At 46.0% G+C, this 16,092-nt stretch overlaps 1 protein-coding gene across 1 annotated transcript; it reads left to right on the top strand.

Moving 5' to 3' along the window:
- Nucleotides 1–323: 323 nt before the first annotated feature.
- On the top strand, nt 324–13,964 carry DYRK2 (dual specificity tyrosine phosphorylation regulated kinase 2). The gene is made up of 3 exons (XM_053585118.1): nt 324–462; nt 1,012–1,160; nt 8,461–13,964. Exons 1-3 carry the CDS (start codon nt 414–416, stop codon nt 10,066–10,068), a joined length of 1,806 nt encoding a protein of 601 aa, XP_053441093.1. The 5' UTR covers nt 324–413; the 3' UTR covers nt 10,069–13,964.
- Nucleotides 13,965–16,092: the final 2,128 nt, after the last annotated feature.

Below are 16,092 nucleotides of genomic sequence, written 5' to 3'. Positions count from 1 at the left end.
CCCTTCCGGGCCGGGCGCGCGGCTGTGTGCGCGCGAGGGCGCGCGCTAGCTCGGGAGGAGGCTCCCGGGCGGGTCGGTCCGCGCGGCGCAGCCCGCTCCCCGGGCTCCCATGCGAGGTGATCCGGGAGGCCAGCGGCGCGCCGGTGGGGGCGAGGCATGTGCACGGGCCGGGGGGTGCAGCAGCCGCCCGAGGACGAGGAGGACGGCAGCGAGGAGGAGAGCTGGGGGCTCGCGGCGGCGGGCCCGGGCCGAGGGGATGCCGCGGACTGTGCGTGTCCGGCCGTAGCCGACGCGAGGCGGCCAGGAGGCGCCGGGGACCCGCGCGAGGGGCGCCAGGAGGCGGCGGCCGCCGTGACAAGGGGCAGGCGGAGCGGCGGCGGCGGGCCTGAAATGCATTTTTCCCTCCAGCGGCCATGTTAACCAGGAAACCTTCGGCCGCCGCTCCGGCCGCCTACCCGACCGGTAAGAGCGCCGGCCCCACCCGCCCCAGCCAGTCTCCGGCCCCGGCCAGTCCCCGTGTGGCCGCTGCCTGCAGGGCCGCGGACGGACGGCGCGCCCCACCCGCCCTCGCCCGGCCCTGGCCCGCCCATTGTTGCTCGCGGCTCTAGGCCCCTCGGAGGGAGCCCTCGGCCCTGCTGGGCTCCGGCTCGTCGGCTTCGGTGGTGGCATCTGGGCACCCGCCCCGCCCCAGGCCCGGCGAGGCCGCTGCGTCCCCCGCGGTCGCCCAGCCCCGGCCCAGCCCTGGGTCCCCGCCGGGTGCGAACCCGTGCGCCGGGCCCGACTTAACTTTGCAGCTACCCGAGTCCCGCCCGCGGGTGCGCGCCCGGATCTGAGGCCTGGGCGCCCCCCATCCCCGACTCCCAGTTTCGTTGTCGGGGAATCTCCCTCCGTCTCCCCCTGAGAGCAGCTCCCTGGTCTCTGTGTATGTGTTGGCGGGGGGTGGGTGGGCGGTGTCCAGGCGACCTTCTCCCCCATGACCCTCTTTTGTCTCCTCCCGCACGTGGCTCCCAGGTCGAGGAGGGGACAGCGCGGTTCGTCAGCTTCAGGCTTCCCCGGGGCTCGGTGCGGGGGCTCCCCGAAGCGGAGTGGGAACCGGCCCGCCCTCCCCCATCGCCCTGCCGCCTCTCCGGGCCAGCAACGCCGCGGCAGCAGTGCACACGGTGAGACCCAGCCCGCGGGCCGCCCGGGCGGCTGGGGGCGGTGTGGGAGGGGGTTGTCGGGGGTGGGGCCAGGGCAGAAACCCCCGGACGTGCAGGGTTCTGAAGCCGGAGGATGGCAGCGTGGGAGCAGGTGGTTACCCCCTCTGAAACGTGGGCAGGCCAAGGGCGGCAGCCACAAAGGAAGATCCGTGGCGTGGTCCCCCCGTGCCCCCAGGGGCCCGGACGCCCCGAGCTCCTCTTCCTGGGAACTTCCTCCTTGCTGCTTTCCTCGTCTTTTTTTTTTTTTTTTTTTTTCATCCTTGCTTCCTAAGCTTGCTTCCCTGACCCGGTAAACACCCCCACCCTTGGTTAGTGGGTATTTATAGAAACAGATATGCGTTAGGGACAGCCGGGCTGGTCTGCCTGGAAAACCAATCCCCGAAGAGCCTCCCAGGCCTGGCTCCGGCCGGCGAGAGCATCGCCTGTTGTCCCCTGCGTGTGTAAGCATGTTTTATGAGTGCTACAGGTTTGAGCGCAGAAGAAATTGTAATTAACATTAGTAAAAATAAGAGCCTCAGCAGTAGTCAAAACAAAACAAGCCAACCCTGTAGGATTCGGCACTTGGATATTATTCAAAAGGAAAGGGCTGGCGTGCCTTTTAGAAAGAGGCACGTAACAGGTGCTGGGTCCCTTGGAGGGCCAAGAGGAAGGGGAGAGGCCAGACTGGTGGCTGCAGAGAGGAGCAGGCTGGGCTCGACTTCAGCATGGACCTCTCAGCTCCCAGGGATGGCCCTTGGATGGCAGTGGCCAGCGGAGAGGTGGTGTATCCATGGAGAACTGATGGTATGGGTAGTCTTTTTTTTCTGTTTGATCTTCCAGAGGTGGTTCTGTGTGGGGGTGGGGATGATAATTGTTGGAGATGTAGTTTTGTTTGCCGAGTGAAAATTGAGTAGAAAAGACCATTACTAGCGCAGAGGGGAGAATTTCTGGAGGTTATGTTATGGGGAGATGTCATTGTTATGGGGAGATGGGGTTATCAGAGGAGAATTGGTGAGGGATGTCAGCTGTAGCCCAGAGCTAGATCTGGAGAGGTGGATGCAAGTTTCATAGCATTTTGCTTTTTCCCCTTCAGGATCCCCCTTTCCTGACAGGTCTAGTCCTCCGGCCAGGATTCACTGCACACAAGTGTGCTGACAGTCTGTGTTGGACTGTGGGTGGTGGTCTCAGTGGAGTGCATGGTTCTGTAGTTACCATTTGGTGTTCTTGTCACAGTGACACTTTAGTTATGAAACTGCCATTGGTTTTAGGGATTTGGGTTTTTTGTTCGTTTGCCTTGGAATCACCTGACATTTGAAAAGTAGAATAACATCCGGTTTCTTTTTTCCATGTGTTGATGTAATCACATGACATGGTGTGAATTAGGAAAGAAATATTTGGTTTGTGTCTGGATTCCAGTTTTGCGAGGATTGGCTTTTCTTGGTCAGTCTCTTTGCAGTTGGAATATGCAGTGGAATCAGAGAAGGAATCCAGGCTGTGGTACACCAGACCAGCAGAGGTGTGACCCTGCTCCTCAGGATGGAGGCCTGTATTTTGCTGTGGCTTATGTTTCATTTACTTGTTTTTAACTTAAGTGTAAACTTAAGCATGCTGTTAATGATTAGATGCTTGGTTTTGAAAGTGTGAATTTGAGTTTTGATGTTTGTTTAGTTTTGATTTCATTTTGTGTAACATCGTAGAGTTCATGTTACAGGAAAGTTTAAAAGAACCATAGAGTTTATCTGGTTCTACTCCTGCAATTTACAGATGAGGAAACAGACTCAGACAAGTCAGCTGGTCTGCTCAGGATTGCCTGGCCAACTCAGGTCTGGGCTGGAGTGAAAGCACTCACCCTCCCTAAGGTAACTTTAACACACTGTTGGATAGGAAATTGTATTATGTTGGTTATAAATGCAAGAACGTTTGCACATCCGTATTCCTAGGTGTCTGTCAGGTTTTTATAAGGTTTTTAGTTTTTAATTGCAGAGTAGTTCCACCTAGCAAGAACTTTTAGAATGAATGGGAGGAAAGGGCATCAGTGACAGAAAATGGTCTTGTCATAGGAGCTTGCACACATTTGCCTTTGTAAAGGAAATAGTAGATGGGTAAATATATGGTTATAAAGATTATGAACTTTGGAATTTAACTATGCTATGGCCCCTTTGTTTTCTCCAGTCATTTAGTTTATTTCTATTTGTCCTAAAAGTGTACCCAGTAACTATCTTTTTTTGAGACAGAGCCTCAAGCTGTCACCGTGGGTAGAGTGCTGTGGCATCACAGCTCACAGCAACCCCCAACTCCTGGGCTAAAGTGATTCTCCTGCCTCTGCCTCCCAAGTAGCTGGGACTACAGGCACCCACCATAACGCCCAGCTATTTTTTGGTTGCAGCCATCATTGTTGTTTGGCGGCCCTCGGCTAGATTCCAACCTGCCAGCTCAGGTGTATGTGGCTGGCGCCTTAGCTGCTTGAGCCACAGGCGTCAAGCCCCCAGTAACTATCTTAATTCCTGTTAGCATTTTTCTTTTAATGTTGCATGGGAGATATTAATGTATATATATTTTTAATTTCAAAATACTAATTTGTATTACTTTCATAACTTTTATTGTTTAAAGCACTCTGCAGTTACCAGTTTTACCTTTATAAAATAATTGGAATTAAAAAACAATTGAACGTTACGTTTAAAAAATAGTAATATGTAGAAGAAAAAGTGGTATTGGACTCAAGGCCACACAGACCGTCGGTGTGTTTGAGGAGGAGCTGCATCCCAGCGTTCTTGGGCTCAGTTGTGCTCCTGGACACTGCCCAGCATTTCTAGGGTGACCTCAGAGCAGTTTTAAGACGCCCAGAAATGTTAGCACAGTGAAATATCTGTTATTTGCCTGTTTTTTTTCCTTAGATTAAAACTACCAAACTGGTTAGACTATTATTCTTACATGATTTTTGATACTGAGACATTTTATAGTCAAGGAAATATCTCAGTTCTCTTGATTTTCACCTATAAATCGGAGGTATTTTAACAATCCTGTTTATTCAGTGTATATATTTCAATGTATGGCGCACTGCTGGACACTGGCAAGCAGGGGTAGGCCGCAATCTCAGTGTTCAGAGGCTGGGCAGGAGGGAGGGTCTTTTATTGTCCTTAAGTTTATGATGCAGTCCTGGAAGGTGTATTCTGGAAATGTTCTGGCTTTTCAGTTTGTCTCACTCTTATAGATCAGTTAATTTTACTTCAAAGTTGAGCTGTCCTCCACTGCTTGAAACTTAAAGTCCTCTTTTGCTAGAAACTCTCAAATGAATTTCTGGAAAACTTTTAAGATTCCAAGAGTTGTTTTTGGTATTTAGTTGCTGTACTACTACAAATATTTTATAAGTGGCTATCCTTTGCACTCACCTCTTCTGATGCGTTGCAAGACGTTTTTAATGTAATGTAACGTCTTGCAGTGCATCAGCAGAGAGTTGGGTACAAAGCAACATTCCCTCATCCCCTGGTGTTCACTTGATGTTTTCTTAGGAAGGTACAAAATTTAGTTTTCATGAGTAAATCTAAGAGAGGCAGGAGTTAAGGGTCTTGTTGACATGTGTTGCCTCATTCAACAGGCAATATTGAATGCTTACTATATACCTGAGTTTATGTTATTAGGGAGTTAGAAAGATAAGAGGCAACCCCACCCTGGAATTGCTCACAGCCAGGTGGGTTCATCTGATGGTAAAACAATTACAGTAAAATGAGATATGTACTATAGCAGGGTTCTCTGAGTACGTACATAGCTGTTTTGTAGGTCAGGGAAAGTATCACAGAGAAGGTGAGATTTGAACCAGACTATGAGGGATGAGTAGGAGAGACCACCTAGATTTGGGAATGAAGAAGGCTCCAGGCAGCATGTGGAGAGGACCAGGATGCCGGCTCTCATGTGCAGAGTGCTGTGCTGAGTCCCTTATACATGTTGCCTTATTCAATCTTTCTGATAGCCCTAATCAAGTAACTTTGTTACCTTCTTTTTGCTGACAAGGGAACAGAGCTTCAGAGAGATTAAATGAATTGCCCAGGGTCAAAGGAACTGGTTCATTGTGTGTAACCTAACCTCTGTGAAACATGACCCCATGAAAAGTAGAGGGGCATGGAAGCCTGGCCTGTTCAGAGGTCCTGGGGATACTGGTCTTGTTCCTCTTGGAAGAGAGCCAGAGGCAGATGAGGCTGGAAGGCTTCACCACTTAGCCTCTACATTTTAGAACTTCATGTTCTTGCTGGTAGACTCTTGTATTCGCTGTAGGAATGGTTCCAGCCTTGGGCCTCAAGAAAAACAAGAGCAGTCTTAGATTGACACTTGTAAATGGCAACTCTAGAGCACTATGGACAGAGATTTGAGTAAACTCCTTTCTTAAAAGCAAGGGGGCACGTGAGGAGGCCTTCTCTGCTGTCTGGTGAAAGACAGGAGTGGTGGGTGAGGCTGTGCGGATGGAAAGGGAACGGAGTGGTCACAGTGAGGCTTTGTGGTGGTTTGGGGAGTAGAGGGAGATGCTGGACAGCTTTCCAGGTGTGCAGTGCTGTGATTCCCAGACATCACCTCCTCGGTGACTATGAGCAGTTGAGGATTACGGGATGAAGAAACAGTTTGGATAGAAAAATCATGAGTTGAGTTTGAGCTGCCCCTGGGAGAGGAAACTGATGGGCAGGTGGACAGGTGTACTTTGAACTCAGGAGATGCGGATTTGGTGGGGCCGAGCTTGAGGAGCAGGTGTGTAGGTAGTAGCCCGTGGGTGGTTCAAAGCCCGGCTATGGTCAGGATCAACCAGGGCGGATTATAGGAATGAGGAACCAAGAGAATGGAGGCTTGAACCTTGGAGAGCTCTTGCCCCCACCTACAGGCAGGTGAACTTATAGTTGATAGTGCACAGAGACCAGGAGAAGGCAGTTGGAGAGGGGGTGATACAGTTTATTAGCAAATCTTCAGTTCTCATCAACTAAAACCTTTGTGGTTAAGTTTCAAATTATGCAAAACATAAAATTTGCTGTAGCAAGCATTGAAGTGAGTTTTTAGTACTCAGGAAGTTTTCCTTTGCTGTCTTTTTAGGAATGTTTAAAGCCCCAAGGTAAGTTTTTCTCCCTAATGAAACTTTATGCTTTTTATAGCATGTACACAGGTAATGTGGATTTTTCTCCTGAAATAGTGTCATCCTGCCCTAAAGAAAATGATTCTGTAGGGGAGATATATTTTGAATTCCAGGTCCCTTTATTCCCTTGTGTTTGAAAGACCACAGTGAAAAGGAGAGTTCGCAGAGTGAGAGGAAGAAAAGCAATGGGCAGGCCTGTACTGTTTTTATATATGCCCAAGACTTTCTGATAGACTGCCCTGCTTTTGGCATAGAACTAGGGTGAAATAACCTGGATGGCTTCCTTACAGAATACAAGGTGTCCTGGTACGGGCTATCGGCTATGAGTTTAACAAAGAGCTCAACTAGAAGTCTTCTACGAACCTCTCTAAGAAATAAAATCTCTGAATCAGTAAAGTCATAGGCCCAAGCACCAGCTTCTGCTTTGTTTTAGAAGCAAGCAGAGAGGAAGCTCACTCCTTACACAATCATTTTCCAGGTTAGGTGTCACTGGAAGAAAATGTGGAGGTCTTGGTCTGTAGTAAGAAGGACTTGGAACTTCATTTTATAATCTAGGTTTCTCACATCCTTTCTCAAATTACAATGTTCTATCTACAGAGCTATTTTATTCTTTCAGTAGCATATGAAGCTCAAAACATAAAATCTAGACGATAACAGAAACTATGCTGGTGGCAAAGAACTTCAGTTGAGTGATGGTTAGTTCCCAGAGGTCAGGGACTCAGCCCTTTGGCGGCCAGTCCTCTGTTAATAGCTGCTGAAGGGTGGGATAGACTGTGAATGACAGACTGGTCTTCAGGGTGCCATGGAGCTTCACTTACCAGGCAGCTTTAAGACTTACGGGTGTCTGAGGCTGACAAGAAGGCCTAACTGGGAGGGGACCCTGGTTCTCTCCCACCCCTTATTTCTTAGCAGTGAGAGTGCTTGTATAGATTCTCAGTAGAGGGCTGGGACCTTTTACACCCATCTGGGGTTGCATGTGAATCTTAAACAGAAATTGTTTTTCTGGATTCCTTGCTGCGAAGCTGAGTAGCCCAGCAGCACATGTCTTAAGAAATCACAACCATTGACCAAAGGAAGGCCCAAAATACTGTTGTTGCTTGGTTTGTTGGGCTGAATGGCCTTAAATGATCATCTCAGTCCATAAGGCCTGGAAACCATTGAAAATAGGTTCCAGGTTTATAAGATACTACAGGGCGTATCTGTGTGGGAATCCTTGAAGCCTAAAAGCCCAGGTTTTTTGTTACTGGATCATGTATGTTTCTAGGTTTAATCACATTTCCCAGGAAAGGGGACATATTGGTGGTGATTGTTTTCAGAATAGAGTGAGATGCTGGGGAAGGAGGAGTGAACTAGACGGACATGGCCGTGACCGTAAACTGTGGAGGGTGTAAACTGTGAAGGGTGCAGTGACCTTAGGGGGAGCTCATGTAGAGTCTTAGGTGCATATACTTTTTATGCATGCTGTTTCGTTTTTATATCAAGTATGGACTGAGTGGGAGACCTGTGATGTGGCAGGCCCTGTGCTAAACATTAGGTGTAGAATGATTAACAGGATACGGTCTTGCTGTAGGGGATGGGGAGCTCTGAACAGGTGCAGCCAGCCTCTCAACTATTAGACGGGGCATTTATGGCTCTTTGCCAGGATCTCAGAGTCTCATGGCCCTACTACCCTCTGATATTTTTCCCTTTGCCCTGTCAGACCCACTCTCCCTGGGGTGCACTCCTCAGGCCCCTCCTGAGTGCCCAGCTTTCCATTTAGTAAAGCTGATTCTGGCTGTGAAGTTGAACCAAATCGGATTTTGTAAAGGTGGAGTGTAGGGGATGGAGACTTCTAAAACACCCTGTTTGAGGGCGGCGCCTGTGGCTCAGTGAGTAGGGCGCCGGCCCCATATGCCGAGGGTGGCGGGTTCGGACCCAGCCCTGGCCAAACTGCAACAGAAAAATAGCCGGGTGTTGTGGCGGGCACCTGTAGTCCCAGCTGCTCGGGAGGCTGAGGCAAGAGAATCGCGTAAGCCCAAGAGTTAGAGGTTGCTGTGAGCCGTGTGACGCCACGGCACTCTACCCGAGGGCGGTACAGTGAGACTCTGTCTCTACAAAAAAAAAAAAAAAAAACACCCTGTTTGAACAGACATGCCTCTTCCATTGTGTTTATTTTTCCTGTCTGAATTCCAGATTGGTAGCAGCAAGCACTCTGCGAATGACCAACTGCATGTCGGCGGCCACGCTCACGGGCAGATCCAGGTGCAGCAGCTGTTTGAGGATAACAGTAACAAGCGGACTGTGCTCACAACGCAGCCCAATGGGCTGACAGCCGTGGGCAGGACAGGCTTGCCAGTGGGGCCAGAGCGGCAGCTGGACGGCATTCACAGACGGCAGGGAAGCTCTACCTCTCTGAAGTCCATGGAGGGGATGGGGAAGGTGAAAGCCACCCCCATGACGCCTGAACAGGCGATGAAGCAATACATGCAAAAACTAACGGCCTTTGAGCACCATGAGATTTTCAACTACCCTGAAGTGTATTTCTTGGGTCCAAATGCAAAGAAGCGCCAGGGCATGACAGGTGGACCCAACAATGGCGGCTACGACGATGACCAGGGGTCGTATGTGCAGGTGCCCCACGACCACGTGGCTTACAGGTACGAGGTCCTTAAGGTCATCGGCAAGGGGAGCTTCGGGCAGGTGGTCAAGGCCTATGACCACAAAGTCCACCAGCACGTGGCCCTGAAGATGGTGCGTAACGAGAAGCGCTTCCACCGGCAGGCGGCGGAGGAGATCCGGATCCTGGAGCACCTGCGGAAGCAGGACAAGGACAACACCATGAACGTCATCCACATGCTGGAGAACTTCACCTTCCGCAACCACATCTGCATGACCTTTGAACTGCTGAGCATGAACCTCTACGAGCTCATCAAGAAGAACAAGTTCCAGGGCTTCAGCCTGCCTTTGGTACGCAAGTTCGCCCACTCCATTCTGCAGTGCTTGGATGCCTTGCACAAAAACAGAATAATTCACTGTGACCTCAAGCCTGAGAACATTTTGTTAAAGCAGCAGGGTAGAAGTGGTATTAAAGTGATTGATTTTGGCTCCAGCTGTTATGAGCATCAGCGTGTCTATACGTACATCCAGTCGCGTTTTTACCGAGCTCCAGAAGTGATCCTCGGGGCCAGGTATGGTATGCCCATTGATATGTGGAGCCTGGGTTGCATTTTAGCAGAGCTCCTGACAGGTTACCCGCTCTTACCTGGCGAAGACGAAGGGGACCAGCTGGCTTGCATGATCGAACTGTTGGGCATGCCCTCCCAGAAACTGTTGGATACAGCCAAAAGAGCCAAAAATTTTGTGAGCTCCAAGGGTTATCCCCGTTACTGCACTGTCACAACTCTCTCAGATGGCTCTGTGGTTCTGAACGGAGGCCGGTCCCGGAGGGGGAAAATGAGGGGGCCGCCTGAGAGCAGAGAGTGGGGGAATGCACTGAAGGGGTGTGACGACTCCCTTTTCCTTGACTTCTTAAAACAGTGTTTAGAATGGGATCCCGCAGTGCGCATGACCCCCAGCCAGGCTCTGCGGCACCCTTGGCTGAGGAGGCGCTTGCCAAAGCCTCCCGCCGGGGAGAAGACATCAATTAAAAGGGTCACGGAGAGCACTGGTGCTATCACGTCTATTTCCAAGTTACCTCCACCTTCTAGCTCAGCTTCCAAACTGAGGACTAATTTGGCACAAATGACAGATGCCAATGGGAATATTCAGCAGAGGACAGTGTTGCCAAAACTGGTTAGCTGAGCTCCAGTCCCCTGATGCTGGTAATCTGAAAGACATGACATGGCAGAGCCTTACTGGATTGGAAAGGCAGAGCTCAGACCTGTTTTTATTTGCTCAATAACTCTACTCATTTGTATCTGTTCAGCACTTAATTTTAATGTAAGAAAGTTGTTCATTTTGTTTTTATAAAATACATGAGGACGATGCTTTTACACTTTCTGAAACTTTTTGTGTTCTAACAGTGTGATGAGCCTTACCACATTCAGTGTGGTAGAAGAATGGCGTCAGTGGCAGGCTACTGACCCCTTCCCGACTGCCGCGTAGCTATAGGTTGGCATCAGAGACATTATCACTATTGCATTTTCCTGGTTAATGTCACACTCCCAGGGTGAGAGCCCCAGGTCCCTTCCTCTGTCCACTCCAGGCCCACGCATGGGGGTAGTGTGTCCTACTTTCATTTTTTCATAGGTTATCTAGGAGGTGGTGGTGGTGCTGGGCAGAGAGTGGTCAGGACAGAAGTGATACTCTAAGAAAACTACACCGTAAAGAGAATTTGTTTTTCTCTAGTGCTCAAATACAAAATGAGATTCCCAAGATTTAAATTGCTCGGTGAGCATCCTGACATTCTGAAAGCCAGCAAAGCAGCTTTTCTTGGGTAAATGGAGATGGAAGCGTGTATTCCTTCAGATTCTCTAGTATGATCAGCAGGCTGTTTGGTAAAGAAGCCTCATGTTACAGGATTGGTTTTGCACATAAATCTAGAAATGTATTCCAGGAACGGCCCTGCCCTTCTCTTAGCTGTTTCCCTCTGAGTTTCTGTTGGACCACACATCTGCTTGCACTGGGGTCACCTTCTTCCTTCAGCTGCATGTCCCAGACTGTTAATATAGCAAAGAGACATTTCAGCTGTGATTATGACCATTTCGTATTCCAATTTTAAAAAGGACAGCAGCCTAGCTACTTAAGGTGGGGATTTACATTGTCCCAAAGAAGATTTAGCAGGTTCGAGTGAGTTCACACTTTTCAGTTGCCACTGTAAGGTTCTCTTTGCCTGGGAAAGTATCAGCTCTTTTAAAGAGGGTTGAAAATCCTCTTGATAAATGGAAGTCATGGCTGTCTAGTAAGGCCAATGTTAACAACATTTAAAAGAGGAAAAATTCAACTTCAAGTTAAATGGTTTGTCTTTATTCTTTATATTATTGGAAGAACCACAGAAATTGCATTCCTCTATTTTTTACTTTCTTTTGAATTGCATTGATTGCTTTTGTGGGAGTGACACTTTACCTTGGAAAAGTAACTGAGAGTTAGGTAAAAGAATATTTTCTTCTCTGAATAGTAATTATTTTCACAGTGAAAATTTCAGTATTTTATCACTAATGTATAAGCAGTGATATATAACAATTTCAAGGCACAAGGAAAAATTTTTTGGTATGTGCAATTTAATATAGAAAGATTTCTGCCTGTTGGACAGTAGGTTTTGAGTAGTACAAATTAGGATAAATAATCTTTTATATGCACAGATGTTATTGTATTGCCTGTAAATTGATTTTACAAGTATTTAAAGCATGGTCCCAGTGAGGCCAAGAAGGTTTCCGGTTTAAGTTCTTTGAATAGTAATCTTACAGTTTCTCTTACTTTAAAAAAAAAAAAAAAAGTACTTTTGAACAAAACACTTTACTATCTTGAGGCTTTGTTGGTTGACGGTGGAAAAAAATGCTCAGGAAATATTTCAGATATTTGCCAAAAAACAGTAATAAGATTAGCTTATTAATAAAAGAGTGATACTAATATTTGCTTTACTATTTAAGGGTGGATGTCACTGATAATTTGTACTTCTCTCTGTATTTAGAAATTATAGCTTCTTTCCCCTAGTCAGATTCTTTAGCATACTGTACACCTTTCTGTGTAATCTGTGGAAGTGCAATAATGTTAGTAAATTACCTTTCAAATGATGCCCATGTGACAATACTCCCAATCAGTGGCTTACAGAATTTAAAGATTTGTGTATTTATTAAGATTTTGGCTTCAAGGCATAGAAATACAAGACTTGGTTTGGTGGCTTTGTAAGACCATGAGCCTCTTAATGATGGTTTAGCTTCTTCAGGTCATTAAAATAAAAACAAAAGCTATTACATTTTCCCCTCATAATGCTCCTCTTCAGTTCCACTCCTCTTCACATTTGAGTTTAAATGTGTGAGCCTGCCATTATTAATCTCTTATAAAATGATTAAACATTTGAACATTTACCAACGGACTAATACTGCTTGTTTTTCCCCACATAAGACTGGGTTTCCGATGCTAGCCTGCGTTTGTTGACTGTTACTCACAAATGCAACTGAAAACTTTGTAGCCGAACCGTAATGTGCAGCGCTATGGGCTCTTGGTTTGTTTGTCCAAATAGAGTGAAATTTCTTTTATTCAAGAGCCACCACATTTCAGTGTTTAGTGATAAAACTGCTTTTAAAAACTTTTAGCTTAATGTCAAAAAAGGAAAACCGTTGCATCTTGGTGATTTTAAAGCATAAGGGAGGGCTCTGACAGGCTGCTTGGAGTTGGCTTGGAAACAGGCTTTGGTCTTACAGGTCACCATCGTCTAGGACGTCTGAGCTGTTTCCAGACTTGGGAATAGTGCGTGTTGTCTTGTCTCTGGTTGCAGTCTCCTGAGGCTCTGCCTTGCACCATTGGAGCCTTGGTTACCACGTCTGTATTGCCATAGCAGTGGAGTCATGGGGGGTGCAGGCAGAGCAGCAGCAGAGGGGAACCGTGCCCTTAGCATTAACCATGTGCCTTCTGTTCTGAATGCCATGTTGTAGGGCATGCATTTTTTGGCCCTTTAATTCTTTGAATACTAGTTGGTAAGGATGGAACCCACCTCTGCAAAGATACATCTGTTTTAAATACCTAGTTACAGGCCTTAACAGAAACCTTGAGGCGTGACTTGTAAGGCACTGACAGAAAACTCCCAACCGCCAGTTACTTACACAGGGAATTCCTTTGTCTGAGGGGTTGAAGATGGTCTTTCTTGTATCTTAACATCAGACTGATTTTTAAATGGTATTTTTTTCGTTATGCTAACAGTAGACAAAAATCAACTGTATTTGTAAAAATTTACCTCAAACCATTTAATTTTATAGTGTGATTAATCCCAGGGCATTTGGTATGAACCAAAGTGCATTCCTTTTCTATGTGCCTGGCTCTAGTAAGGACGGCCAGGGATTTTTACAATTTGGGTGCAAGGCACTTAAGCCACTTTCACACTTACTGGGTGGAGTGGAGTCGGGTACACGACTCCTTCGGAGCACTAACGCGTGGCAGGCATCAGTAGCATTGGGCCGTATTAGAATCTTAAATAAAAGTGTGAATTATTTTAAAGAGAGCATTCATTTTTGTAATTTTTATCATCAAGAGTATTTCTGGTAAACAGAAGACTTTTTTAAAAACTGATTTGGTTGGTAAAGGTTTTAATATTGCCCAACATAATGCTGTGGTAGCATTTTAAAAAAAAGGTATTTGTGAACTCGTTTCTTAGGGGCTTGCACATCTCTCTGCTATGGACGTACATAAAATTAATTGTAATTATACTCAGCTCAACTGCTGCACTGTCTGGGCAGTAGCTTGAGTTTTTAATTGAGCTACAACTTAGACACATCTGATATGCTGCAACTGTGTGTACTGAAAATATGTGAAATGGTTGAATGTGGACTGTGTATATACGTTTGTAAAAACCTCTGTGAGATGCTGCTGTTGCCACTTAACATAGAACATGTTCTAGTGGATTTTAACCCCAGTGGCCAGTTCTATGATACTGTATGTATTGTACAGCTGATGACAGGAGTAAGACTGTTCAGTGACTATTTGTTAAATTTTATTGTCGTGGCCAGAGATAATTTCAGAATAAAATTTTAATGTCCTACCTTTACTTTTCTCCCCTTTTCTAACTGTAATTTAACTCCTGCTCTATTTCTGGTATTATTCTTGGACTGTTAGCTCAGAAGGTTTAGAATGCTACATAGATAGCTCTATATCAGTGTCTTGAGAAGTTAAAATAATCCATTCTACCAGGTCCTTAGCAATGAATTCAGGAGTTCAATATAACTGTAGATTTCAAGTTAGACTAAAATTTTAGTAGGCAGCTCTTGTTTTTCTCAAAATATTCTATGCCTTTACCTTTAATATTTTTATGTTAATTTTTGTCTGGATGGCCTCTGCCAAGTTCTTTATCATGCAAGAGCTTCTTATCTTTTTAAGGTGGCACTTGAGCTGTGGGAGCGACTGTCAGCTGTTCCCCACTAACCTTCCTTCTTTGCTGTGCACAAGTTCTCCTAAGCCATTCATATGTGCTCTTACCAGCCCCACCCCATGCTTTATAAAGCTCATGATTTTGCAGTTTTTGTACCTGCTGGTCTCTCTGGCGCACATTTTTGGGGTGTTAGGGCCTCCTGTCCTGGCTGGGTCAGAACGTCAGGCCTGTGGCCTGCGACTCGCTTGTGATTTGTCAGGCTCAGTATTACCAAGCTCGGAGCTGACAGTCACAGGGAGCATCTGCCGCATGGTTTGTCTGCCATGCAGGGGTCTTCAGGAGTCAGATATTTCCCTCTTGTGGAAAGAACGGCCACACATTTTTATTTATGTATCTTTGGGCACCAACAGCCATGGGAAGACTCTTGCGGCTTCTTGTGTCAGTAGTGGATTTGTCTCAGCACTCCTGAGCCAGCCATGTCCTATCCTAGCTCATGACATAGATTTCATTATTATCCCTTTTGCTTCTCAAAGCTCATGTGCAGTGCAAACCCCAGAAACTAACCAAAAAAATCCACTATATTTAGAAGAAATTTTTAAGAGATGTGCCTTGTGCATAAAATTGAAAGTTGGTGCTAAAGCAGCAATTTACAATTTATTGTTCAGACCTGACAGACTGACTCAGAGTGGAGGATAGTTCATACACATTCTCTTTCCTTATTTCAAATCTTTCAGAGCTCTTTCTTGCTCTATTCTGTTTCATTCTCCATATTTTTTTTTTTAACTTTTGGAATTAACAGCTACACAAATATTCTTAGAACTTCAAAGTTGCCTTCAAATCAGCACTAGGAAATGTTCCTCGCTAACACTTAATGTTGGTCTTTTAAAGAAAGGAAAGTTGGTTTGACTATTTTCTGTTTTGGAAAGACAGCATTAAGAGAGATTTGTATCTGGCTTTATTGTTTTGGTTGGTTTCCTTTTTTAAAAGTTGAGTCATATTACCCTTCCTTTGGGCCGTTAGGCACATAAACCCTTGTTATTAGTGACACTTTAACTTTGTACCAAATGAAAAATGACTCCTGATGTGTTGCAGACGCCTAAGAAAATTGCATCTTACTGCACAGTTTTTGGTTTGTTGATTTGATTTGACTCTGACTTACTATTTTGGTCACATTCTTAAAATCTGTGGCACATTTCATGTATTTCTGTGGGCAGAATGGGGAAGAATGGTTGCCATTGTCTTTTATCTCAAGGAAGTTTAATGAGTAAACTAGTGAATTAATATTTACTCTTCCAAAGAAAACTGGCATGTTAGGAGTATTAACAAGCCATGGCGGGAGTGGCAGGAATGTATTGTAATGCATTACTTGTCCCAGAGAGCATCACTACTTACTCAGGCCTTTCACAGATGTCTTGGTGTTCCTGTGAACAACACTTTATCCTTACACATTTCTGTGGGCTGTAATTATCCTCATTTGATATTTGAGGAAGCCAAAGGACTTGCTTCAAAATGACTTTGCAAAAACACAAGATTTGAGGTTTAGGTTGTAAATAGCTAATGTTGATCTTGGGCAGTAAAGGAAAATCCCTAACCACATTTCACACAAATTTAGAAAGGGGGGAAATTTGAACAAGCAATGGGCATTTATGTTATTTAAATAAATTATGTATCAATTTGCAGGAATATTTTTCATATGGGACAGACTACCAAAAACATGAGGACTATACTATCTTGGTCTCTTTAAGTGCACTTAGTAACTTTAAACACCTGTGCACAACCTCAGTTACTCTGAAAGAGGACTTCTC

The sequence above is a fragment of the Nycticebus coucang genome, chromosome 3, assembly GCF_027406575.1.
Source record: "Nycticebus coucang isolate mNycCou1 chromosome 3, mNycCou1.pri, whole genome shotgun sequence".
Classification (NCBI taxonomy): Eukaryota; Metazoa; Chordata; class Mammalia; order Primates; family Lorisidae; genus Nycticebus; species Nycticebus coucang.
This window is presented reverse-complemented; position numbering and strand designations above follow the sequence as displayed.